The 27497-nt window shown below is 39.0% G+C and overlaps 1 protein-coding gene across 2 annotated transcripts in view; it reads left to right on the forward strand.

Moving 5' to 3' along the window:
* The window catches only part of VCL (vinculin), a 119291-nt gene that overhangs the window by 60979 nt on the left and 30815 nt on the right, over nucleotides 1–27497 (forward strand). For both annotated transcript variants that reach the window (XM_001147346.7, XM_507854.8), the window contains exons 3-8: nucleotides 9171–9321; nucleotides 9476–9584; nucleotides 11231–11353; nucleotides 13259–13419; nucleotides 20948–21038; nucleotides 21860–22007. In XM_001147346.7, the coding sequence (XP_001147346.1) occupies nucleotides 9171–9321; nucleotides 9476–9584; nucleotides 11231–11353; nucleotides 13259–13419; nucleotides 20948–21038; nucleotides 21860–22007 (783 nt within the window). The remainder of the gene's footprint in view (nucleotides 1–9170; nucleotides 9322–9475; nucleotides 9585–11230; nucleotides 11354–13258; nucleotides 13420–20947; nucleotides 21039–21859; nucleotides 22008–27497) is intronic.

The following is a 27497-nucleotide window of genomic DNA, read 5'->3' on the forward strand; positions in this document are numbered from 1 at the left end:
TACAGTAACTGGATTTCATAAATAGATATATCACAAGACTTGTAGTTGGTGATGCTTTTGTTTGTTGGCTATAATTTCATAAATGTTCAAGTTCCCTGGAAACAATTTCTTTAAATATTACCCTACCACTACCTTCTCTCCTTTGGAAACTTTAATTACACATATAGTAGGTTGCTTGGAGTTGTCCCACAGCTCACTGATGCCATTTGTTTTTTAAAATCTTTTTTCACCCTGTTTTATTTTGGATAGCCTTTATTGCTATGACTTCAATTTCACTATTTTTTCCCCTGCAATATCTAATCTGCTAGTAATTCACAGTGTATTTTTATATCTCAGACATATCTTTCGTATCTAGTTGTTCTATTTGGGTCTTTTTCTCTATCTTCCATTTATCTAACTAGGGTAACCAATCTACTTTTTTTTTTTTTTTTGAGACAGGATCTTGCTGGGTCACTCAGGATGGAGTGCAATCACGGCCCACTGCAGCCTCAACCTCCTGGGCCCAAGTGATCCTCCCACCTCAGCCTCAAGAGTAGGTGGGGCTACAGGCACACAACACCATGCCATTATATTTTTTATTTTTATTTTTTGAGATGGGGTCTTACTCTGTTGCCCAGGCTGGAGTGCAGTGGCACAATCACGGCTCACTGCATCCTCAACTTCCCTGGGTTTAGGTGATCCAGCCACCTCAGCCTCCTGAGTAGCTGGGACTATAGGAGTGCACCACCACACATGGCTAATTTTTTATTTTTTGTAAAAATGGGGTTTTGCCATGCTGCCCAGGCTGGTCTTGAACTCCTGAGTTCAAGAGATCCTCCTGCCTCAGCCTCCCAAAGTGCTAGGATTACAGGTGTGAGCCACCATGCCTGGCCTGATTTTTTTTTTTGTAGAGATGGAGTCTTGCTATATTGCCCAGGCTGGCCTTGAACTCCTGGCCTCAAGCAATCCTTCTGCCTCAGCCTCCCAGACCACGGTATTAGGCACTGTGCCCAGCTCAATCTTTACTTTTGTTTTTTGAACATGTCGAGTACAGTTATGACCATTTTAATGTTCTTATGTACTGATTCTGTCATCTTTGTCATTTCTAGGTTGGTTTTGTTTTGAAATAGGGTCTTATTCTGTCACCCAGTATGGGATGTGGTAGTGCGATAATGGCTCACTGCAGCCTTGGCCTCTTGGGCTCAAGTGATTCTCCCACCTTAGCCTCCTGAGTAGCTGGGACCACAGGTACTTACCACTGTTCCTGGCTAATTTTTAAATTTTTTGTAGAGACAAGGTCTTCCTTGGCCGGGTGCAGTGGCTTACACCTATAATCCCAACACTTTGGGAGGCTGAGGCGGGTGGATCACTTGAGGCCAGGAGTTCGAGACCAGCCTGGCCATCATGATAAAAACCGTCGCTACTAAAAATATAAAAATTAGCCAGCTGTGGTGTGGTAGCACACACTTGTAATCCCGGCTACCTGGGAGGCTGAGGCACAAGAATCCTTTGAACCCAAGAGGTGGAGGTTGCTTTGAGCTGAGATCGCACCACTGCACTCCAGCCTGGGCGACACAGCCAGACTTTGTCTAAAAAAAAGAAGACAAGGTCTCCCTGTGTTGCCCAGGCTGGTCTTGAACTCCTGGCCTCAAGCAGTCCTCCTCTCATCCTCAGCCTCCTAAAGTGTTGGGATTACAGGCATGAGCCATGACACCAGGCCCTAGGTTGGTTTTGAATTATTGACTTTTCTCTTCATTATTGGCGGTATTTTCATGCCTTCTTGTATACCTGATAATTTTTGACTGGATGAGAGTTTCCTCTTATTGCTGTGACAAGTCACCAGAAACTTTGTGGTTTAAAACAACACAAATTTATTATCTTACAGTTCTGGAAGCCAGAAGTCCAAAGTGAGTCAGCAGGGCCACATTCTTTCTGGAAACTCTAGAATAGACTCTGTTTCTTCGCCTTTTCCAGCTTCTAGAGGCTGCCTGCTTTCCTCGGCTTGTAGCCCCACATTACTCCAGTCTCTGCTTTCATTATCATACCTCCTTCTCTCCTGCTTCCATTGCCACGTCAGTGAAATAATGCCCTCAGTTTGCTAATAAAATAACTGTCAACTTAGAATTCTGTACTGCTATAATAGTCTTTGAAGAATGAGGACAAAACAGACATTATCAAACAAAAACTGATACATTTTGTCACCAGCAGACTTTTACTAGAGGAAATCCTAAAGAATGTACTTCAGACAAGTCCGCTGATCCCAGATGTAAGCCTGAAATACAAGAGGGAATGATGAGCCAAGATACTGGACAGTTTGTTGGTAAATGTAGATAAGTGTTGATGTATATAATAATGGGATGTTTTTACTCAACGCTTCTGATACCAGATGTGTGGCTTTTTTTTTCCACACCAACAACCAGTCTTCCAACTCTTCAGACACCAACTTGGTATTCAGCAGCGCAATTCAATTCTGACACTAACTATCCAGAGTTAGTGTCAGACTCCACAGGTTTAAGTGCTTAGTCCCATAAAACTATCCTCACTTCAGATACCAGTCACAAGTATTGGGTGCCTGGTATACCCACACTTCTGTCTGACTTTACTACAAAGTTGGGAGTTCCTACAACTCCCCACTTTCAGGTTTGTTAATTCGCTAGAATGGCTCACATAACTCATGGAAATACTTTACTCAAATAGTTACCAGTTTATTATAAAGGATACAACCCAGGAACAGCCAAATGGAAGAGATGCATAGGGCAAGATATGATGAGGAAGATTTCATGCTGCCTGGGTGCACCACCTCCCAGCACCCAGATGTGTTCACCAACTCAGAAACTCTCTGACCATGCCTTGATGTTTCTGGAACCAGCTCCCGTTTTGAAGCTATCTAGGGTCCCCCAGCCACTAGTCATCTTATTAGCATACAAAAGACACTTTTTTTTTTTTTTTTTGAAACAGGGTCCAGCTCTGTCACCCACACTGGAGTGCAGTGGCATGATCATAGCTCACTACAGCCTTGATATCCTGGACTCAAGCACTCCTCCTGCCTCAGCCTCCTGAGTAGCTAGGACTACAGGTGTGAGCCACCGTGCCTGCCTATCTTTTTAAAATTTTTAGTAGAGATGAGATCTTGCTCTGTTACCCAGGCTCGTCTGGAACTCCTAAGCTCAAGTGATCCTCCTGCCTTGGGCTTCCAAAGTACTGGGATTACAGGCATGAGCCACTGTGCCTGTCCACAAAGACACTTTTAAGTGTCAAAAGACACTTTTAGGAAAAATATTTTTCCTAAAATTTGGATCACTCATTCTTTTTAATAACACATAGAAAATTTATAAAAATAAATCATATGTTAAGCCATGAAGCTAGCCTAAATATATTTTAGTGCCTTAAGACCACATTTTCTACACAACTCATTTGAATGATAAATCAATGATCAGAAGATAAGAGGAAGAGTCCTTTATATGTAGAAGTATATTTTAAAATTCCCAAACAATTCATTGTTAAATAAATCACAGTGACAATTAAAAATGAATGACAAAAACACTACGTATCAAAACCCATGGGGCCAGTAAACAGTGAAACAAACAAACAAACAATCCTCAGTTTTATTAATAAAAGAAAAATGCAGGGCTGGGCACAGTGGCTCAAATGTATAATCCCAGCACTTTTTTTTTTTTTTTTTCAGACTGAGTCTCACTCTGTCGCTTAGGCTGAAGTGCAGTGGCGTGATCTTGGCTCAATGCAACCTCCGCCTCCCAGGTTCAAGCAATTCTCCTGCCTCAGCCTCCCAAGTAGCTGGGATTACAGGCGCTTGTCACCATGCCTGGCTAATTTTTGTATTCTTAGTAGAGACAGTGTTTCACCATGATGGCCAGGCTGGTCTCCAACTCCTGACCTCAAGTGATCCACTTACCTCGGCCTCCCAGAGTGCTGGGTTTACAGGTGTGAGCCACTGTGCCTGGCCCCCAGCACTTTAGGAGTCTGACATGGATGAATTGCTTGAGCCCGTAAGTTCACGACCAGCCTGTGCAACATGGCAACACTCCATCGCTACAAAAAATAAACATAATTAGCTGGGTATGATGGTCTGTGCCTGTAGTCCCAGCTACTTGAGAGGCTGAGGTGGGAGGTGACCAGGAGGTCGAGGCTGCAGTGAGCCATGATTATACCACTGCACCTGCCGCCTGGGCAACAGACCGAGACCCTGTCTCAAAAAAAAAAAAAAGAAAAAAAAAGCAAGTTAAATTCACAATAGTTTATCGTTTCACATTGACCAGATTGGCATATTAAAAGTTCAGACGATGAGGATCAAGTCTGTATACTGCTGGTAGAAGTATTCAATTGATAAAATCATTTTGGAAAGCAGTTTGTCATTCCCTGGTAAAGTTGAATATATTTATTTTCTGTAATTTAGTATTTCCATTACTAGATATATAATCTAAACTCTGTTCATGTGTACCAGGAGCCAGAATAAAAATTTTCACAGCACTATTATTCATATTAACACTAATAACAGAAACAAGAACCTAGAACACCTCTAACATCCAGCAGAGGTAGAATGGGTAAATCAATTTTGGTATATATATATATATATATATATTTTTTTTTTTGAGATGGAGTTTCGCTTTTGTTGCCCAGGCTGGAGTGCAATGGCACGATCTCAGCTCACCGCAACCTCTGCCTCCCGGGTTCAAGTAATTCTCCTGCCTCAGCCTCCCGTGTAGCTGGGATTACAGGCATGTGCCACCACGCCCAGCTAATTTTGTATTTTTAATACAGACAGAGTTTCTCCATGTTGGTCAGGCAGGTCTTGAACTCCCGACCTCAGGTGATCCGCCTGCCTCAGCCTCCATGCCTGGCCAATTTTGGTATATTCTCACAGGGGAATACAACATAGTAGCTACAGGTGTTAACATGATGGACTGAACATTATAATGTTGGACAAAAAGAACAGTCACAGAAGCATGCATAACAGTATGATTCCGCTTAAGTTCCAATATAGGCAGAACTCAACAAAAAATTGCTTAGGTATGTATACATATATAGGTGGTAAAAGTATAAAGAAAATCAAGAAAATAATTAACAACATTCAGAGTAATAATTATCTCTGGAGAATAGGAAGGAGGATTTGGTTAAGGTGGGGTTCTAAAGTACCTGGTACTATTTTATAAAATGATTTTTTTTTTTTTTTTGAGACTAAATCTCACTCTATTGCCTAGGCTGGAGTGCAGTGGCATGATCTTGGCTCACTGTAACCTCTGCCTCCTGGGTTCTACTGATTCTCCTCCCTCAGCCTCCTGTGTAGCTGGGATTACAGGTGCCCGCCACCATGCCCAGCTAATTTTTGTATTTTTAGTAGAGACGGGGTTTCACCATGTTGGCCAGGCTGGTTTTGAACTCCTGACCTCAGTCCGCCCACCTTGGCCTCCCAAAGTGCTGGGATTACAGGCATGAGCCACTGCACCTGGCATAAAATGATTATTGACTTTTAGGTAGATGGTGTTTGTTTGAATTAAAATTTATACAATCTTTTACATGTGTTATTTTATTTTGTAACTTAAAAACTATGAAAATCCTCAACCTCAATGGAAATTAACACTATATTGAATAAAGATAACCTACAGACTGGGAAAAAACATTTGCAAATTGTATTTCTGATGAGAGTTTAATAACTAGCTTATCTAAGAAACTCTTACAACTCAGCCCCAAAAGACAACCTAATTGAAAAATGGGCCTAATTGAATAGACATTTCTCCATAAAAGATGTAGAAATGGACAACAAGCACATGAAAAGATGTTCACCATCATTGATCATTAAGGAATTGCAAATCAAAGCCATAATGAGATACCACTTCACACCTGCTAGGGTGGCTTTTATTTAAAAAAAAAAAGATAACAAGCATTGGTGAGGATATGGAGAATTAGGAGCCCTTATGTGAAATGGCACAGTGCTGGAAAATAGTTTTGTGGTTTCTCAAAAAATCAAACATGGAATTACTATATAAACTAGCAATTCCTCCCCTAGGTATATAACTAAGAGAAATGAAAACATTATAGCAGCATTATTCATAATTGCTAAAAGGTGTAGACAGCTCAAATGTTCATAAGTAGATTAATGGGTAAACAAACTGTGGCATATCCATACAATGGAATATTATTATTCAGCCATAAAAAAAAATGAAGTATTGATACAGGCTACAACTTGGATGAACCTCAAAAACATGCTAAATTAAAGGAGCCAGACATAGTGTATGAATTCTTTTGTATGATGTTTCCACAATAGGCAAATCCAGTGAGACAGAAAGCAGATTAGCGGTTATCAGGGGACGGGGGAAGGAGAAAATAGGGAGTTATTACTTAATGAGTATTGCGTGTTTTACTGAGATAATGAAGAGTTTTGGCACTAGAGAGAGGCAGTGGTTGCACAACACTGTGAATACACTAAATGCTACTGAATTGTACACTTTGAAATGGTTATTTGTATGTTACATGAATTTCACCTCAATTGAAAAGAAACTATGTTTGGATCCAATTTTGGTTTATTATTGGTGAAGATCCAAAATTTGAACTGGTGAGAAGGTAAGAACTGTTTAGTATAACTTCTGCAGATTGCAATATGGCAACATTTGTTAAAAATTATACATATGCATACCTTTGACTCAGCAATTTTATATCTAAAATGTATCCTACAGACATACAGGGTAAAATTACATGTATTCAAGGTGATTCATCACAGCAGACTAATAACTATTAGCCTGGGCTATTATGTAGCTTTATAAAAGTAGGAGGAGGCTCTTTATGTACTTTTCTTTCTTTTTTTTCTTCTTCTTCTTTTCTTTTTTCTTTTTTTGGAGTCTTGCTCTGTTGCCCAGGCTGGAGTGCAGTGGCATGATCTCGGCTCACTGCAACCTCCGCTTCCTGGGTTCAAGTGATTCTCCTGCCTCAGCCTCCCCAGTAGCTGGGATTACAGGCGCCTGCCACCATGCCTGGCTAATTTTTGTACTTTTGGTAGAGATAGAGTTTCACCATGTTGGCCAGGCTGATCTCGAAATCCTGACCTAAAGTGATCCACCTGCCTTGGCCTCCCAAAGTGCTGGGATTACACGTGTGAGCCACCATGCGTGGCCCTCTTTATGTACTTTTAATAGAACAACACATAAATGTAAAAAGCAGAATGCAGCGAGTGACCATATATGATCCTATTTGTGTAAAAAAGTGGGGAAATGTACATTTTTGCTTCTTTGAGGCCTGAAATGTTTTATGAAGACATTTACATACAGAGGAAATACAACATTGGAGGAAACTCAGTATTGGTTGCAAGTGGGATGGAATGAGTGCATGGAAGATAGTGAAGGGAAAGAGATTTCTCATTGTATGCCCTTTTGGTTTTAAATATGTGTATATGCTTGTGTAATATGTATGAATATATATTATACATTTAAAATAAAATTAAAATTTTAATTTTAAAATTAAAAAGAACAAAATAGCCAGTCCTTTAAGCCTGATCAAAAGCCACATCAAACAGGTCTTGCCCTTCACTGATATTTATTATATACTGCCTTATGTTTTTTTGTTTGTTTGTTTGTTCGTTTGTTTTGGAGACAGAGTCTAACTCTGTCACCCAGGCTGGAGTGCAGTGGCATGATCTCGGCTCACTGCAACCTCCACCTCTGATTCTCCTGCCTCTGAGTAGCTGGGATTACAGATGTCCACCACTATGCCTGGCTAATTTTTGTATTTTTTGTAGAGACGGGGTTTCACCATGTTGGCCAGGCTGGTCTCGAACTCCCAACCTCAAGTGATCTGCCCACCTTGGCCTCTCAAAGTGCTGGGATTACAGGCATGAGCCAACTGCGCCCGGCCATGTATTGGCTTATTCTGCCAATGTTTGTGTCTTGCCTTAGTAAAGTATGCTCCTCGAGAGTTAGAATAGTGCTTTTTACATCTTTATATACATACCTACAGTGTCCACAGCCCAGTGCTTTTTATGTAGTTGAAATTCATAAGTTGGTTTAATTCTACTTGTTAACAATGTAATACTGCTTTAAACTTGTGGAGTTTCTGTATTACTTCATTTATCCTCAAAAGAACCTGGTGAGATAGGCTTTTATTTGCAGGTGACATTTTCTATGTTTTCAAATGAGACTGTATAATTCTGGCTAAGCATTTTAACTTTAAGCAGTTTGTTCCTTATCTTTGTAAGTTAGTCAGTCACAACATAATGGCTATATTGAATATGAGACTAGAGGAGATGATCTATTAGGTTATTTTCAACTCTGTGTGGATGAATAATTGAATGAATGAATGAATACATTTTATTAGTACAAGGAAGGCAAACAGAATACTTGGTGTATGCATTTTGGGTTCCTCTTTTAAATGAATCGCCCCCCAGCTCCCCTTCCACCACTCAACCTTTGGCTGACCTGGTTACTTATATTAATATTAAACTATTAATAACTGGCTTAGTTACTAATAATAGTAACCTTTAATTAACAATATATTTTCATTTTAATTTTTAAATTTTTGTTTTTATTTTCTTTTAACAATATATTTTCAAATGGTCCAATGGATTTATCAAACAAATTTATTTAGCTAGATGAATGAGTGAGAAATTTATGCATTGCCTCATACTTTTTCTTTGTGTTTCTTCCTATTCCTTTGCTTTGTTTAGTTATTAAATTTCACTTAACACCATGCTTTGGCATTTTATTTCCAGATGTTAGATCTGAAAATGATCTAACATTTCAGCAAAGAACTGAAGGATTTCAGTTCTTTGTGCAGTGTCTTTTAATGGCAGTGTGTATAGGGTGGGGAGGAATAAGGAAACAAAGGCATTGCAGAGATAGAGCAACCTAAAGTCAAAGAGCCCAGATGTTTTCTCGTCATTTTTTGTTGTCAGGAAATAAAGAATAAGGGCAGTGCACTGAATGAATGTGCTGCTTTTACCTGTAATTTTGTAATTTTCTTTTTGAAACAGGGTCTCTCAAAATGCTGGGATTACAGGCATGAGCCACTGTGTCCTGCCTAAATTGTAAAATCTAAAAACGTAGGTTCTATTATCAATTGGTCTTGGCTATTTTTCATGTAGGGAAAAAAACTGTGAATTTACATGCATATTCTCTCTTTGTATTTGCATATGGTATTCTTCTGTGTGGTTCTGCCGGTGTGTTAACCTGTGTTCTTCCCTATAGGGTTGAGAATGCTTGCACCAAGCTTGTCCAGGCAGCTCAGATGCTTCAGTCAGACCCTTACTCAGTGCCTGCTCGAGATTATCTAATTGATGGGTCAAGGGGCATCCTCTCTGGAACATCAGACCTGCTCCTTACCTTCGATGAGGCTGAGGTAGGCAATCTGAGACAAAAAGCCTACTCTTGAAGATAATAATGGAAGATTGATGATTGTTTAGAATGAAAATATGTTGAATGCTGCACATCTGTGTTACCGTGTTTGCTAGTTGTCCACCCATGTGATTGAATACTCTGAAATATTTTTTCAGGTCCGTAAAATTATTAGAGTTTGCAAAGGAATTTTGGAATATCTTACAGTGGCAGAGGTGGTGGAGACTATGGAAGATTTGGTCACTTACACAAAGAATCTTGGGCCAGGTTAGTTTTATCCAATTTCTATAACATTTTTTAAGGATTGTCCATGTTGGAGCCAAAGGAAAGGGTACCCTCTTCCTACTTTTTGCAGAAGATAGGTGAAGATGCATTGGGCTTTCAGGTGTCTGCTCTGTTGATGGAGATGATGCTGTGCTTTGAGGTGATGTCATTATCTCTGGTATCTGAATCTGCTTTCTATATATTGCCTTGTCAAATGAATTAAACCAAACATTGCAAATACTGCTATTGGAGAATGTAGGAAATACTTTTCTGTTACTGTAATGCTGAAGGCCATCCTGCATCCTGACCTCTCCATTCCACATTACACAGCATTCCTTCACTGTCTGCCAGCTGGCCTGTAGTTCTTTATGACCTCTTAGCTTGCTAATTAGCCTGCCTACTATTATGGATTCATGCCCTAACCCAAGGCTGCATAATATAATCAGACCTAGGAGAGAAGAGCTATTGTGGTTAAATCTTATTTTGAAATGATTATTCAGGCATCTGAGCATTAAATATTCAAAATATATAAACGGCTACCAGCTTTTGATGTTACAGACATATAACATGAACTTGAGGGTCTTTAAAGTATGAATGAGACCAATGACAAGATATGTTAGATGTTTAACCTGCTTAACTTGATTTTTATCACTTTATAAAATTCATTTGTTTTATGTGAAATGTTGATTTTTAATTAACAGCATTTTTATGAGGTTCCAGTGTAGGTGTTCTGTAAAACTTAATGGCAGTTAAGAATTTGAGCCATCACTGAAGATCACCTGGAAATAGGTTTCTCTGGTGGCTTTAGAGTAGTCCTCTTAAAATTTCTCATAATACTGGCGAAAATTATATTTCCCCAAATGGAATCTTATGCAGAATCCCTAAACAAAAAAAGACAAAATGGAGCTACTTTAGGTGAAGCAGGAGCAGCCCCACCTCTGCTTATCTTTGGTCTTGATGGTCTGTGAGACAACTTGAGAAATCCTAGGAGTAATTTGAAAATCAAAGCTTTAGAGAATCACATAGCGCCTTTGAATAACAACCAACATAAACAAAAAGTGCTAGCAGAGTGATTCCAAAACACCAGATGCTTTCAAACACTGTCATCCCTATAATTATTTTTATAATATTTCTATTTGTTTCTAATTATAAAACTAGTACATGCTTATTTTGGACAAATTGGAAAGTACAGAAAAATAGAAATATGAAAACAAAACATATCATTGTTATTCTTAGAACTTTTTTCAGCCACTAGATTCAGTACTAGGCTCATGTGAGATTTTTAGCACAGAGTTCAGAGACATGGCCTGAAACCTGTATGCATAGAAGCCTGGCAAAATGTTTTTCCCTTACCTGTGAATTTCTTTTTAATAAATATATATTTATTCATTTAGATGTTTAATATTTGTGAATGTATTTATATCAAAATATGAAAATGTTTATCACATTTAGTGTTTACATTTAATACATTACTTTCATTGAAAAGAGTAATGTTGCATAAATTAGAGTTCAGTAATGGTGTCTGTTGTTTAAATAAGTGAGCAATCGGTTTGAACTTTCATAGTATTTCATAATGGATTTAGACTGAGAAAGCCAGACCTGGGATTGTTTCACTACTCATCCTGCACAATTTCTTCTTTGTGCCCCAGGAATGACTAAGATGGCCAAGATGATTGACGAGAGACAGCAGGAGCTCACTCACCAGGAGCACCGAGTGATGTTGGTGAACTCGATGAACACCGTGAAAGAGTTGCTGCCAGTTCTCATTTCAGGTACTTCCTGCCTGTACTTTATTTTATAGGGGGGAAAAATGTTAGCATGTTCTAAACTCTGAGGTTCATTTTGTTTTGTTTTGTTCTCTTTTCTTTTTTTTTGAGATGAAGTCTCACTCTGTTGCCAGGCTGGAGTGCAGTGGTGCGATCTCAGCTCACTGCGACCTCTGCCTCCTGGGTTCAAGCGATTCTTCTGCCTCAGCCTCCTGAGTAGCTGGCACTACAGGTGTGCACTGCCACGCCCAGCTAATTTTTGTATTTTCAGTAGAGACGGGGTTTCACCATGTGGGCCAGGATGGTCTTGATCTCTTGACCTCGTGATTTGCCTGCCTCAGCCTCCCAGAGTGCTGGGATTACATGCGTGAGCCATGGCTCTTGGCCTGAGGTTCATTTTCTTTTGTGGCTTCACTGCATGTCCTTCAGCCTAGGTAAAAATGAGACCTGATTGATTGGTTATCACATGATGGCTGTAGCTGATTGGCTGAGAACCAGTCTTCTTCTCTAATGCTGTCCTTCTCCTGTTCTTTGTTTGAAATTGCCTTCCTATGGCCTAATTCTGTTCTCCTAAAGCTCTAACAAGCCCCTTTGCTGGGAGGTGGACTCTCCTCTATAAACTCTAGCCTAGGATATTAAATTTTCACACCTTTGTGTTATAGAAAAATAATTAGGAGCTGGAATGGATATTATAGAGCATCATATGATAAAGACATGAACTCAGAGCCCTTTTTAGTGTGTATTAATCCAGTTTTTCCTAAAAGATATTTAACTGTTGTTTACATCATGAGTAGATCAGTTCTTTAGTCACCAGCTGGGACTACCTTCCCATTGAGCAGTGCTCTGAAATGCAAACATGGTAGCTGCTCTCTCGACTAGCAAAAGGGAGTAGCATTTATTGAGAGTCTAGTATATGCCAGATATCTCATGGTTTATATGAATTATCTTAGTCAAGTTGTGGGTTAATTAGTTATTTCTCAGAAGGCAACTTTATTATAAAAATCTGGTGACTCATGTCATTGTGACTTCCAGCTACCTGCTTTGGTGTTTCAAGTAGTAGCTAAAAAAGGACATATGAGTATAAGAGTTCAGGAGGCTGGGCACAGTGGCTCACTCCTGTAATCCCAGCACTTTGGGAGGCCGAGGTGGGTGGATCACCTGAGGTCAGGAGTTTGAGACCAGCCTGGCCAACATGGCAAAACCCTGTCTCTACTAAAAACAAAACAAAACAAAACAAAACAAAACAAAACAAAAATTAGCCAGGATTGGTGGCAGACGCCTATAATCCCAGCTACTCAGGAGGTTGAGGCAGGAGAATTGCTCAAACCCAAGAGGCGGAGGTTGCAGTGAGCCGAGATCACGCCGAAAGTGTTGGGATTACAGGCGTGAGCCACCACGCCCAGACATTATTTTTTTCTTCTTTATGTTTGGGGGTTGGCAAATCCAAGCTACATGTTGAGAGAAATCTTGGATGATAAACTTGACATCTTGGGATCTTCTGCTGGGATCAGGGGCAGCAAGATACGCCATTCAAAGTATTACTGACAGTTTTCATATTGTCCCATTAGGTTTGTAGTAGATGGAGACAGGGTGAGGGCCAGGATGATAACAGATTTAGAAGGATATTAGATATTTTGTGATTGCAGGTCATCAGCATATGCAGGTTAAATTAGTTACTTAATCATGTTGTGATGGTGTCTTTGTACCTTGAGTTTTCTTTTTCTTTTTTTATTTTTACAATAAAGGTTGTTAATGTTGGAACTTTATTGTCAAACTTGTAGTGTTTGTTTTGTATACTCATTTTAGGATCTTAAAAGCCCAAAACAGCCAAAGTGTAGAACATCTTTTGTGAATATTGTTATACAACAAGATTAAATTCCAAGCTTAGTTTCTGATCTTTTATTTTTACAGCTATGAAGATTTTTGTAACAACTAAAAACTCAAAAAACCAAGGCATAGAGGAAGCTTTAAAAAATCGCAATTTTACTGTAGAAAAAATGAGTGCTGAAATTAATGAGATAATTCGTGTGTTACAACTCACCTCTTGGGATGAAGATGCCTGGGCCAGCAAGGTAAGTGTTCTTAGTGGAGAAATAAGCAAAATCCCCAACTCTCCCTGGCTGGGGGTTTTGATTGGCACCTGTCTCATACTTTATCTTGTAATTTTTGTAGCATAAGAGTACTCAGATATTGTGAAAGTAATTTCTTCTTCATTTCTGCTTCATAGGTTACTTGCTATCTTTGCTAATTTCCTTTGTTCTAAGGTAGAACAAGTAAATAGGCATGTGGGGTAGATACTGGTTTAAGGCTGAGATTTATAGCTTTTCCATCAGGCTGGAGTCTTATTGGTTGGACTGGTGGAAGAGTATATTCCCGTGGATGGGAGCTCTGCCTTGTATATGGGTGGTTCTTCCCAGCTGACTAAGTAAGATACAGATATGCCTGTAATTCTGAACTTTATGGAAAACTTTTCTTTAACCAATCTTTGATCCAGAGAAATCTACAGAGGAAACTCTTGGCATTTCTAGATGTGTCCCTTGATCATTCCATTTTCCCCAAGGAAGGTTTAATTAAAATATTAGTCTTCACATTGGTCAGTTAGTTTGAGGGATCCCTTCACCCTTTGTCTGGAATCTCTTTTAGGACCCCAGAGGGGCTGGCAGATTCCTTCTAGAGCCTGTTAGCAGTGGTTTTGTGTTGCTGCTGCTCTGGTCTGCTGCTCCCTGTTTAATGACTGTGAACCAAGCTTTCAGGTCTGGGGGAACAGAGATACTTGGGTTTATACTTTCCTTGTAGGAGCCCAAGATGTAGGCAGTGGGGGGAACACACTGTCCCCAAGATGTAGCTTTCCCATGTGTGACCCCAATGTCTCCAGGGCCAGCCAGAAGGCTGGTAGTCAACTAAAGAAGGGATTTTGTAGTATGACTTCCATTGGGTGCTCAGTAGAACGGTATGTTCTCTGGGATCTATAAGGTAATGTAAAAGCTGGGGCCTGAAATCACCAGCCCTCTCTCTTGTTGCCCTGAAAGCTAATTTAATTATATAGAGTAAGTTAGCTTATTTTAACTATGGATTTATTTACAGAGACATTTTCTCATTGATGTGAAGTTCTTGAATAGATTCTAAGACTGTATTTTAAATCTATATGGTAAAATCTTTTTAACTCTGATATTTTATTTAATTTTGCTTTTGCATAGTTGACAACTTTCACTTCCCTGTTATGACTTCTTTATGCATCTTTTTTTGTTCTTTTGTTTTATTCTTTTTCTCACGTTTAGAAGGTAAGCTTTCTCTTGCCCTCTAGTTTCTTTTTCGCTTCAAAAGAGAAAAGCATGTCTGTGAGGTTTTTTTGTGCTGTGTGCCATGCCTTATTCTGTGTATAACACTGTGCTTGAATGTGCGTCAGAATGTGATTTAATATGGGACTCTAGGCAGTGCTGGGGAGACTGACTGTGGCTCATATTGAGTGATTTCTTTGGGGAAAGCTGAAGGAAAGACATTACTGTGGGCTATCAGGCTGCCTATATTTGGTGGGTGCCTTCATTTCTTTTTTGGCCTGGTCTTTCCCATTGACTTCATTTGAGGAGCAGGATTCCCCAGGTAGCTGGGAGACCCCTGAGTTACCTGTGGACCCTGCTGTTGGGAAAGGAGACTTCCAGCTGATGCTATCTCTGTACCTGCCTCTCCCACCAGTCTTCTTTGCGGGCTCTGAAATTTTGCTTTTGGAGATGCATCATTGAGGTTTTAAGCCATAATGAAAGAGGGTAGGCTAGAGAGCTTAGATGAGGCACCTGTCCTTCATAATAATCCTAGCCTTCAAAATCCAAAGGAAAACAGAAGTGAAGTGTGTCTAAAGGTCTTCCTAACTTCATTCTGTGGCTCACTGCATGTTTTGCTGTCCAAACTGAATTAGCTGTAGTTCTCCATGACCTCATGTTCCCCTAACCCAAGCTCTTCGCTTATTCTCTTTCTTTTGCTTCTAGCAGATGAGAAAAAGTAATAAGGAGGAACAGGCATTTTAACCTTAATGTTTCTCTATTTTCAGAAGGGAAAAGCTATCCATCATTTAGTGAATAAATGTTATTGAACTTTATTTTGTGCAAGTGCCATCAAGAGCTGCTTCTCTCATTAAAAAAATGTAGTCAGTTGAGTTTTCAGGGCTAGGATTAGGCACTTGGGGATACAAGTGAAATAGACCTGGTACTCACCGTGTACAGTCTTGTAGCTGCTCCCAGTTTTATGCTGAGGAAAACCAATTTGTTAGGATGCTACAAAACTAACTTCATCTGAAATGAAAGAAGGTAAATTAAATTAGCTCAACTCAAGTACACGATGACATCAGAATGAACAAGAGATGTTTATGTTTTAATCTACTGACCATAAGAATGAAAAAGAGATGCTTATTTTTTAACCTAATGACATCAGAATAAAAAAAGAGGTTTATTTTTAACCTAATTTTGCTTTTGTTATACATTTATGTGGTTCAAATATCAAAGTGCTGCAAAAAGATATACCTGATAAGTCTTCCTCCTAACCTGGTTCCCATCCACTCTACCGCTCCTCACCCTCTAAGAGTAATCATTTCTATTGGTTACAAAAATAGAAAAAAATTTTACCCTGAAAATAGAAATTGGTAGCTAGGATTTTGGCTCTTTTTCAGTTTTGTAGCATTACGCATCTTTCATTGCTCCACTGTAAGCAGTGAATTAATCAGACCTTTTGTCTGACTGTGACTGCTGGGTTCCCATTCTGTTTAATGCATACAGTGTCTTTCACCTCTTCTCGCCCCTACCAATAAATAATTAACTTTGTCTTACCATACTTGTTTCATGCCTCCCCATTGGTGCAGTATTCTTCTGGAAAGTGATGATTCCTCTAGAAAAGTGGGGGAAGAAAGTAAGTGGAAAAAATTCTTGGTAAAAGTGCGTCTTGCCGAATAAGTTAAGATTTTAAAGAGGCAATGCAATAACTGATTATTTTACCTTTTATACCTATATTCAAATTGCACATTTACAAATTTAAAAGTAACTTTGACTTTAAACACTTCACTTATTTTAAAAGTAAAAAGTTTCCTTTTCTTAAATCAACAATCATTTTATAGTGATCATTAAAAATCAGGTTAGCATTTTTTCTGAAAATACATTATTTATTAAAAGAATTTGAGTTAAACACAATTCTAATTCTACCCTTTGTAAATTTAGTGCTCTACATTTAATTTTTTTGGTATTTATATTACTTGTATCTTGATGCATGCTGAGAATTAAGAGGAAGTGAGATAAAAAATTTAAAAAAAATTTCACTGCTAAGACTTTGAACCCTACATAGGCACTCCTGCAGCTTTGCACCTTGAATTATTAAATTCTATTATTCAGAATTAGTTCCTGTGGTGGGTCTCTCCCCACTGTGGTCCTGGGCTGGTGGTGGGTAAAAGTAGTGAGTGACTCAGATGCCTTATACAGAAGATTAGCAAACTTAACTAAGGCAGGAAATGTTGGTTAGAACTTGTGATTGTGTAATACTACCCCCTTACTTGCAGACCATTGGGATTTAAGAGTTGATTTGTTAAATTAAAAAAAAGGTCATTTGTGGGCTTTCTATGAGCAAGTGTTCTAGTGTTTTGTTTTTAGCAGCTAATAGAATGAAAGGTCTCTAAGAGCTTGAGAGAAATAGTTAATTCAGGCATTTATGATATTTTATCTCCCTGCTCCCCATGAGGAGAAAATCCCAAAATAAATTGATGTTTCCCTTCTGATCTAAGTTATCTTTGGTTAGTACATCTGATCATGCACTCATAGGTAGCATAGATTTTTAGAGCCAGGAAGGTATTCTTAGAGATGAGGAATTGAGACCCAGAGAAGGTAACTTGCATGAAGTCTCAGGACTAGACAACTTTCTCTTGTTTAAATGTAGTTTGTAAGATTTTGTTCTACTGCCCAATCTATACTTTCCAGAAACATCTTAAACCAGAAACATCTGGTTTAAAACATTGACTTGCAGGTGGAAATGAGGTTAGAAAGGGGATGGAGTGGGAAGGCAGGTGTTGGTGGAGGGAGAAGGGAGAGTATGGTGGGCAGTCATGGAGAGAGGTTCTTATTCCCCATATTTAAAATTTTCAAGAGCCTAGGATTGCAGGACTTTACTTTTTTAACTGAAGTTCCTCTTGATTGTCCATAGAAGGAGGTCATTATTATTCACAGGTGTTCTGAGGCCTAAATCTATGTTTAATTTAAGGAGTGTTTCAGTTCCTAGGAAAGCACGTACAAATGGTTTAGCTTGTCGTTCCATCTTTTGGTATGCAGGGAAGAGTGCCAAGGCACTGTATTTTTTTCATTTAAAACATGAATTCATAAGAATTTTATGTTAAGAAGGAGCATAACATGGTGGGGGAGGACCCAGATAGATTCAGGCCAGCTGTCCCCAAAGCCACATGACTAGACCTGGTCTTTTTATACTTCACTCTTTCAACACCCACAAATCCCCTGAAAAACAAATCGAAAACAGATAAGAAATTGGTAGAGACTTTTATTTTTCCCAAAGTTGAGCTTTTACAGAGAAGAATACTCAAATGAAGGTGCAGTTTTTCTCTCTTCTATTTCATATCTGAATTATACTGACCTGAAATATACAGACCTACATGACAAGGTTTAGCAAAATGGTTTGTGGTACAAAGCATGGCTGACCACAAGGGTTACGATTATTTTCACCCTTTATAAATATATCCCCAAATTGACTTCTGTCCTAGTTGTCCAGTGAATTTGTTTATGTCATATTCATTGTTTGTATACTTACATGCTTATGACAGAATTCTGTCAATTCTATAATAAATATTGCCTTTCAAAAGAAATATATATGAAAGTCTTAGGAGAAAAAAATTCCCTTAGACATGTTTGTTTTTACTAGATATGACTAACATAAAATGATTACTTATAACCTACTGTTTTCCAGGAAGAATTTAAGATGGCTCTTTCAGTTATTGTTTTAAATCTCTGAAATTGTCTAAAATTAATGCTGTTAAAAACTTTGGTAACTTATTGAAAGTCTCAGTTATTAAATGCAGCTTCATTCAAAATTGGCTATTGGTTCCTTTTAGGGGAAAATGAACATCTCTCAATTTTAACTTCTTGACAGTGTCACACCTCCCACTGAGCAGTAAATTACTCACTTCCTGAGAATTACATTCTTTCCTTGCAGTACTGGCCATTAGAGCTTTATTAAGGAGAAAAAAAAGAAATGATTTTTGAGGATGCTGAATAGACAAAAACTATTTTTTCCATTGTGTTTCAAATCATTTTTGGGCATTGGAGAATAAAAGCAGTCATTTTTGTTAGTGTAGATTATGAATTTGATTTCTGGAGCTTATTTTCTCTACAGTATTAACCAAAGTCAAAACTGACAAGGCAGAGATTTGCTGACTATTGTTGGAGATTAGTAGAATCTTTAGCAACTCTCCTTGGTGAAAGAAAAAAAAATCTTGTTTCATTTGATAAGCAATGAGGTTCAGAGTCAACAAACCTGAGATCAAATTAGGTTTGTAGGAGTCAGTTCCTGTTTCTTAATTTGTAGTATTATTTAAAGGACATTTAAATTTGAGATTCAATGAGGTAAGGAGGGGGAAAGTAGCTAAAACAGAACCTAACATTGCAGGGAATGCATATTAAATTCAATGCATGTCAGTTGAATTTAGTTTCCTAACTAGTAGCCTTTAATGTTAGAGTAGACATAAAAATTTCTGACCTTCGTTTCCCTTTGAATTTAGATTTTTGAAATGTAATAAATACCTATTGCTTTTCTCACTGAAAATAAAAGTGTGTTAGGAAAATGGTTTAACAGGTTTTAAGTGAAATATTTTTACATTGACATAATTATTCTCCAGGATGTCCACACACTTACTAAGTAAGAGTTTGTGATTAAAAGAAAACCTATGCCTAGATAACATGTGTTAGATCCTGAAGGCTACCCAGTTCTCTGAGGTTAGGAGTTGCCTGGCCTCAAGTCTTTTAAAAAGTTATTGATTCAGGCCTTGCTAATTTGGAATTAAGCTAAAGTTGACCTTTGCATTAATTTTGAAGGCAACGTTTTCTGCACAAATTAATTTAAGACATGATAGGAGAGATTTGCTGATATTCAAACCATTTGAGAATCAAAGCACTTAAAAAATACCACATATCTTCTTCTAATTACAAGTGGATTTTGAAATAGATCCTCTTATGATTCTGCCTTTTATTGACAGCTACCATGGTTACATATAACTTGATAATAAAAATATTTTGTTTTCAATTTTTTTGGTAATTTAGTTCACTTCTTTTTCATTGCTATAGCTGAGAATTTGCTATTTAGAGCCTTAGATAGCCAAGGATTCAACAGGAGAATCATCTGTGTCTGTTTAGAAGGGGAAGGAGGGATTCCGACAGTTGAGAGATCTGTCTTTTGAATAGGGGGCTTTGGAACAGTTGTGGACCTTGAGCCTAACTATGGGTGCTGCCAATGCTTATTTGTGATAGTGCTGTATCTTTTTTGAATTGGAAGTGGGGATGCTCCTGGTGCCCCCGTGTGGAAAACTAGTGGTGCAACACCTTTAAGAACCCCAGTTGTGCAGGATTGGAAACTGAAGGAAGCTAGGACATTGCCTAGAATTTTAGAGGTTAACTTTGTGCTTTGATGGCTTAACTCTGTAAGAGTCAGTTTCCTACAGCAAAAAGGAGGATAGATGGTCTTTGAAGATGCTAAATAGAGACTTAAGAGATGGCTGGTGTTATATTGTTCTCTGTGTTTTTATGTGTTTAAAAAAATTTACGGAAATACTTAAATACATTTAAAGTGATTAGTCTGTTGTTTCAGCTTCTCCTGGTGTATCCTGGGAGATTTTATGCTAGTTTCCTGATAGCCCTCATGAATCCTGATTGTAAAAAATAAGCTGAGACCCATTTATTCTATCCTGCATCTTCTTCCAGGTGAGGGATAGTAAGGGAACTAAGGAGGAATAGCAGGGAAGGTCAGAAAACACTTCTAAATTATATTACTTTGAGGGGTTTATTTGTAGAATTAAAATTAAACTGCTAGATTAACATTTTCAATTGTTTCTTCCAACCAGTAATTCCAAGTTTTTCAAGTTAATTGAATATAGTGAAATATCATCCAGTGTGTGCATTTCAAAACAAGATGTAAGAGAACTGTGATTTGTGGCACCACATACTAATGAGGCTTCCCTGAAGTGGGAAGGGCTTTGGCAAGGCTGCAGTAGATGAATGTTGACTAGTGGAAAGGCTGATAATGAGGCATGTGACAACAGGGCTTTTTCCTGCTGAAGACATTAAACATATTCTGGCTTGAGCAATTTTACCAGTTTTCACAGTTTTAGCAATAGGGAACCCAATTCCACTCTGTTTAGCAACAGAGTAGAATTAACTGAATATTTGCATGCAAGATGCTGCATTTTGACAGAAATGAGAATTGTGGTGTGGTGACAATATTTTTAAGGCCTTCGTAGGACTGACTACCTTAGCTATGTATGTTAATGCTGTAACTTCTTCTCTGTCTTACTTTCTATCATGGTATCTCAACTTTTGCAAAGAAAATAATTGTGGGATTTCTTCCCAAAAGGACACTGAAGCCATGAAGAGAGCATTGGCCTCCATAGACTCCAAACTGAACCAGGCCAAAGGTTGGCTCCGTGACCCTAGTGCCTCCCCAGGTAACCCTCTAGTTCTGCTTTTCTGATCAATACAACGATAAGCTAAAAACCAAGCAAATGAAAGAAAGAAATTTTCCCATAATCTCATCATCTGAGAGAACTACTGTAACATTATGGGGCATACCCCATTATCTGATAGTTCTGAGTAACTGAAGCAAGTAGTAGGCCTTACAAGGATGAAGGGAATAGATTCGATCACCTCTAATCACGGAGGAGTAAGTCATATTGAGCTGGGCATTCTTTGCAAAATTTTTGGTTCTCCCCTTCCCTGAATCCAAAAGGTAATTATTTTGAATGAAAGTTCTTCTCTTCCAGTTCCCATTGAGCAGACTTCCATTTATGTCAACAGAGTTCTTAATTAAGCAGATTAAATCATGATGCCAATGAGAATTGGAAAGTTGACTGTATAAAGATAAGACCCAAATAGGTTATTGAACTAGGCTTTATTGATTTTCTAATCTAATATTTATTCTGTTTTAGATTAATATTTGAATGAATGTGAAAAACCTAAAGTAGGTTGGAGGTGCTAAATACTATTAAATTGTGAGACTTTGTTTTCATCATCCATATTCTTACCACAAGCTACTTAGTATCTCCAAATAGATACTGTTCCAAGTATCTTTTTTTGCGTGTCTGTTGTTGAAACCTCACCCTATGGTTTAAGGGCACTGCTTGGCTGTTAGCTATCAGATATGTTGCCTTCTATTCACTCGTCTTGTTTAAAATCATCCATTCCTTGGTGAATGAAATGACTTGTAAAGTATCCTCTCTAAATAATGAATGTGTCAACAATGTAGATGTTGAATATCTCTTTATTTTAGGGGATGCTGGTGAGCAGGCCATCAGACAGATCTTAGATGAAGCTGGAAAAGTTGGTGAACTCTGTGCAGGCAAAGAACGCAGGGAGATTCTGGGAACTTGCAAAATGCTAGGGCAGATGACTGATCAAGTGGCTGACCTCCGTGCCAGGTAAAAGTTCCTCTGTCCTTACAGAGCAGTAGTGGGTAACTCACTCCTAACAGGGTGATTCAGAAAACAAGCCTCTGCCAGTTTTGAGTTATCTCTTTGGCTAGTAGATAACAGAGATATTATAGTCTATTAAATTCTTTTGAGATGGAGATGAACTTTCCCTTTGCTGACTTTATTTATTTATTTATTATTTTTTGAGACAGAGTCTCACTCTGTTACCCAGACTGGAGTGCGGTGGTGCGATCTTGGCTCACTGCAACCTCCACCTCCCAGGTTCAAGAGATTCTCCTGCCTCAGCCTCCCGGGTAGCTGGGATTATAGGCGCCCGCCATCACACCTGGCTAATTTTTTTTGTTTGTTTGTTTGTTTGAGATGGAGTCTTACTCTGTTGCCAGGCTGGAGTGCAGTGGCGCGATCTTGGGTCACTGCAACCTCCGACTCCGTGGTTCAAGCAGTTCTCTGCCTCAACCTCCCGAGTAGCTGGGATTATAGGCGCCCGCCACCACGACCAGCTAATTTTTGTATTTTTAGTACAGACGGGGTTTCACCATCTTGGCCAGGCTGGTCTTGAACTCCTGACCTCGTGATCCACCCTCCTTGGCCTCCCAAAGTGCTGGGATTACAGGAGTGAGCCACTGTGCCCGGCCACACCTGGCTAATTTTTGTATTTTTAGTAGAGATGGGGTTTTGCCAGGTTGGCCAGGTTGGGCTGGGATTACAGGTGTGAGCCACCATGCCTGGCCTGACTTTATTTAAAACATGTTTTATTTATTTATTTATTTATTTATTTATTTATTTATTTAGAGACGGAATCTCGCTCTGTCACCCGGGCTGGCATGCAGTGGTGCAATCTCGGCTCACTGCAACCCCTGCCTCCCAGGCTCAAGCAATTCTCCTGCCTTAACCTCCCAAGTAGCTGGGATTACAGGCATGGGCTGCCACACCTGGCTAATTTTTTATAATTTTAGTAGAGACAGGGTTTTACCTTGTTGGCCAGGCTGGTCTCAAACTCTCAGGTGATCCACCTGCCTTGGCTTCCAAAAGTGCTGGGATTACAGGCGTGAGCCACCATGACCTGCCAAATTTTTTCTTTTTCTTTTCTTTTTTATTTTTTTGAGATGGGAGTTTCGCTCTTGTTGCCCAGGCTGGAGTGCAATGGCGCGATCTCGGCTCAATGCAACCTTCGCCTCCTGGGTTCAAGTGATTCTCCTGCCTCAGCCTCCTGAGTAGCTAGGATTACAGGAATGCGCCACCATGCCCGGCTAAGTTTGTATTTTTAGTAGAGACAGGGTTTCTCCATGTTGGTCAGGCTGGTCTCAAACTTCCGGTCTCAGGTGATCCGCCTGCCTCGGCCTCCCAAAGTGCTGGGATTATAGGTGTGAGCCACCACGCCCGGCCAAATTTTTTATTTTTAATGACATGGCCTTGCTCTGTCACCCAGGCTCAAGTGCGGTGGTATGATCATAGTTCACTGTAACTTTGAACTCCTGGGCTCAAGCAATGTTTCTTCTTCAGCCTCCTGAGTAGATAGAACTATAGGCATGTGCCACTATGCTTGGCTAGTTTTTCAATATTTTGTAGAGATAAGGTCTTGCTATGTTTTGTGGTCTCAAACTCCTGGCCTCAAGTGATCCTCTCAAAGTGTTGAGATTAAAGGCGTGAGCCACCACTCCTGGCTTGAACTTTTAAAATACACAAATGCCTAATAGTAAAGTTGAAACTTGTTCCGTAATTGAAACTGAAACACAAATCTAGTTTCTAATTTACTAGCCATAGGCTTATGAAAAATAAAGGGGCAGTGGTGAAGTCTGGCATGGGTAAATACATTTTACGGAGGTTGGGGAGAAAGAAACATAGCGTGAAAACATTGGAATTATTTCACCTCATAAAAAAATCATTTAACTAGGTTATCCTCTAAGTTGGTAATTTCTGGGCTTTTTTGAGTTTCCTTTTCATGATTATTTATTCGGATTCATAATTATTTACCTTCCTTTTACCCTCCTAAAGCCTTGGCCTTTAGAGCTTTTCTCCCCATAAACTAAATAAACATAGTTTGCTATTGAGAAAACTCAATATAATATAAATTTGTTTGGAATTCATACAGATGAACTCATCCATAGTGATAATGAAGTTCTAAAAGATTTTTATAGAATTTTATGGTATGGACATTACGAAAACTTGGAATAGGATGAGACACTCATGAAACATCATGAGATAATTAGGATACACAGGGTCTACATACAAACAGGGCTCAGAAACACTCCTCTACATGCAGTGCACCATTATACCTGGTCTCCAATATTAGTGCAATAGACATAAGAATGCAGATCTTATTTATTTATTTTTATTTTATTTTATTTTATTTTTTTGAGACAAGAGTTTTGCTCTTGTTGCCCAGGCTGGAGTGCAATAGCATGATCTTGGCTCACTGCAACTTCCGCCTCCTGGGTTCAAGGCATTCTCCTGCCTCAGCCTCTTGAGTACCTGGGATTACAGGCATGCGCCACCATGCCTGGCTAATTTTTGTATTTTAATAGAGACGGGGTTTCACCATGTTGATCAGGCTGGTCTTGAACTCCTGACCTCAGGTGATCCGCCTGCTGCGGCCTCCCAAAGTGCTGGGATTACGGGTGTGAGCCACTGCGCCTGGCCAAGAATGCAGATCTTAAAGGCGTGGTTCTTAACCTTTTGTGGACCAAGATCACTTCTATCATCTGATGAAAACATTCATCCTTACCTAAAAAGATGCATATAAACATGCCCATACAATATTATGTATAATTTCTAGAGGTTCATGGATTCCCTGCAGCCCTGGAAGCTCCAGGACTTTCAGGTTGCGTCTCTATGTTGAAGGGGAAAGAAACAGCTTAAATAAATGTGATCCCATTGAGTTCAGTGAATCTTTTCTCCTGCTGAGAAGCAGTCTCCTTTGTCATGAGCATGGCAAGAACTTTGCAAAAAGGACAAAAAGAAGTTTTGTTCTCTTTCGGAGAAATGCCAGTGCAGTTTGATAGGATTCTTGGCTCTTCTGATTTCTCACTTTTGTGTCTTTTGTCTGCAACCTTTTCCCAGTGTGGTAGCCAGTTTTCACTTGGAATTCTCAAATACACAGTTGTATGTGTTTAGAGAAAGATGAGTATGAGCAAGAGAATGAGGTAGTTATTGTAGGGGTTCCACCATTAATCTGTAAAGAGAAAAGGCTAGAACAGTGAAGGGTAACTATGGTCCTGCTTCACAGTGGAGCCTGCAATATCCTTTCCTGATGAAAGATTAGAAAGTTATCTCCCTGTAGTCCTTTCTTAAGTGTACCCAGCTGTTTAATATTTTAGTGGCTGAAATGCAGTAACAATTTCTTCTTGATATTCTGTTCAGTCACACAGGGTTTCTAGGTTGCTAGTATATATTTTTACCCCCATGAGACTCAATAAAATCTTTCTGTTTTGAATGAAAAAACTGTGTAGCCCATAAATAGTTTTACTTTTTCACAATTGGACTCTTTTTTAAAAAAAAAATTTCTAAATTTCCAGCCTCAGAGAAGTTATTATTTTGTAATATACAGTTGGACTCTTTTAACAAAAAGATCTCTCATCATGAAGTAGTAGATTTGAAGAAAAAAAGCAAATTAAATCCTAAAGACTATGTTTCCTAAAAGTCTTCCCCTCTTCTGCCACATAAAAGGAAGGCCTCAACTTCAAGGAAAAAGTGTATATATACCTTTTATATACCCGGCAATAAATGAATGATTCATTACCTCAAGTTTTGGTATAGATGAAAAACAGAAGAATTTTATTTTTTTATTTTTATTTATTTTTTTTTTAGGTTTTTCTTTTTTCTTTTTTTTTTTTTGAGACGGAGTCTCGCTCTGTCGCCCAGGCTGGAGTGCAGTGGCGTGATCTCGGCTCACTGCAAGCTCTGCCTCCCAGGTTCACACCATTCTCCTGCCTCAGCCTACTGAGTAGCTGGGACTACTAGGCGCCTGCCACCACGCCCGGCTAATTTTTTTTTTTTTTTTTTTTTGTATTTTTAGTAGAGACGGGGTTTCAGCGTGTTAGCCAGGATGGTCTCGATCTCGTGACCTCGTGATCCGCCCACCTTGGCCTCCCAAAGTGCTGGGATTACAGGCGTGAGCCACCGCGCCTGGCCGAAAAACAGAAGAATTTAAAAAAGAGGCTAGATAGGCTGGGTGTGGTGGCTCACACCTGTAATCCCAGCACTTTGGGAGGCTGAGGCTGGTGGATCTCTTGAGGTCGGAAGTTCAAGACCAGCCTGGCCAACAGTGTGAAACCCCGTCTCTACTAAAAATACAAAAATTAGCCAGGCATGGTGGCACATGCCTGTAATCTCAGCTACTCGGGAGGCCGAGGCAGGAGAATTGCTTGAACTACTTGAGAGGCTGAGGTAGGAGAATTTTGGCTCATTGCAACCACTGCCTCCCAAGATCGCGCCACTTCATTCCAGCCTGGAAAACAGTGAGACTCCGTCTCAAAAAAAATAAAAAAACCCACAGAGGCTAGATAGATGAATGACAGATCAATACTATTATGAAGGGAAGCAAAGGTGTTTTGGAGTTTATCCTAAAAATAGAAGTTCTGATTAGGATAATCAGCCATGCCATTCTACCAAATGGTAAAGTTACTGCCCCTATCATTGAGTTTACCAGCCTGCTTGGATTAAAACAATCTGGATTGTAAAATGAGGGCAAATCATACTTTGTGACTTGGAAAGTAAATAAGGAAAACAAGTAAATAGGGAAAGTAAATAGAGAAACAAGTTTCCATGAACTCATATCATTTTTAGTAGTAATAGCATATCATTTCTGAGAGAGGAAAATAGTGAAATCAGTTCTTTAGGAACTTGATGGGAAACAGTGGCTTCCTATCACCATGTGCTCAGTATTAGCTAGTTTCGATTATTTATATATTTATAGGTTGCCTAGGAGGAAGGTAGGCATTTAAGATTATCATTAGGTTCATTATAAAAATGATGATAATTCAGTAATAATGATAGATTTTTATTGCCAGTCTTTTCAAGTATATTACTTTGATGCTTGAAGCCACTCCATAAGATAAGTGGGGAAAATGTATTACCTACCTTCATTATATGTTACCTTCACTATATAAGTTAGAAAATGGAAACCCAGGGAGGTTAAACATCATAAACAAGGTTCCACAGGTACCAAGAGTCAAGATTTGAACACAGATCTGCTTGTTCCCAGTCTGGTACACTTTCATTAACACTATGCATGCTTCCTCCTGAAACATTTTCAATGTATACTTGCCCATAAGAAGACAATTTAATGGACTATTTATTTCAGAAGCACACATTACTATGGTAACAAAGCCCTCCCTAACAATAAGATCACCAGCACATTTTCCCACTGAAGTTTAGATTGGATTATGTAATCACTACCAAGAGGAGAATAATTATCAAAATTTGCTGGCCTGGTCTTCAAAGTGGTTATGCAGTTCCGTGAAGCTAATGTGCATTTTT

This window comes from Pan troglodytes, chromosome 8 (assembly GCF_028858775.2).
Source record: "Pan troglodytes isolate AG18354 chromosome 8, NHGRI_mPanTro3-v2.0_pri, whole genome shotgun sequence".
NCBI classification, from domain to species: Eukaryota; Metazoa; Chordata; class Mammalia; order Primates; family Hominidae; genus Pan; species Pan troglodytes.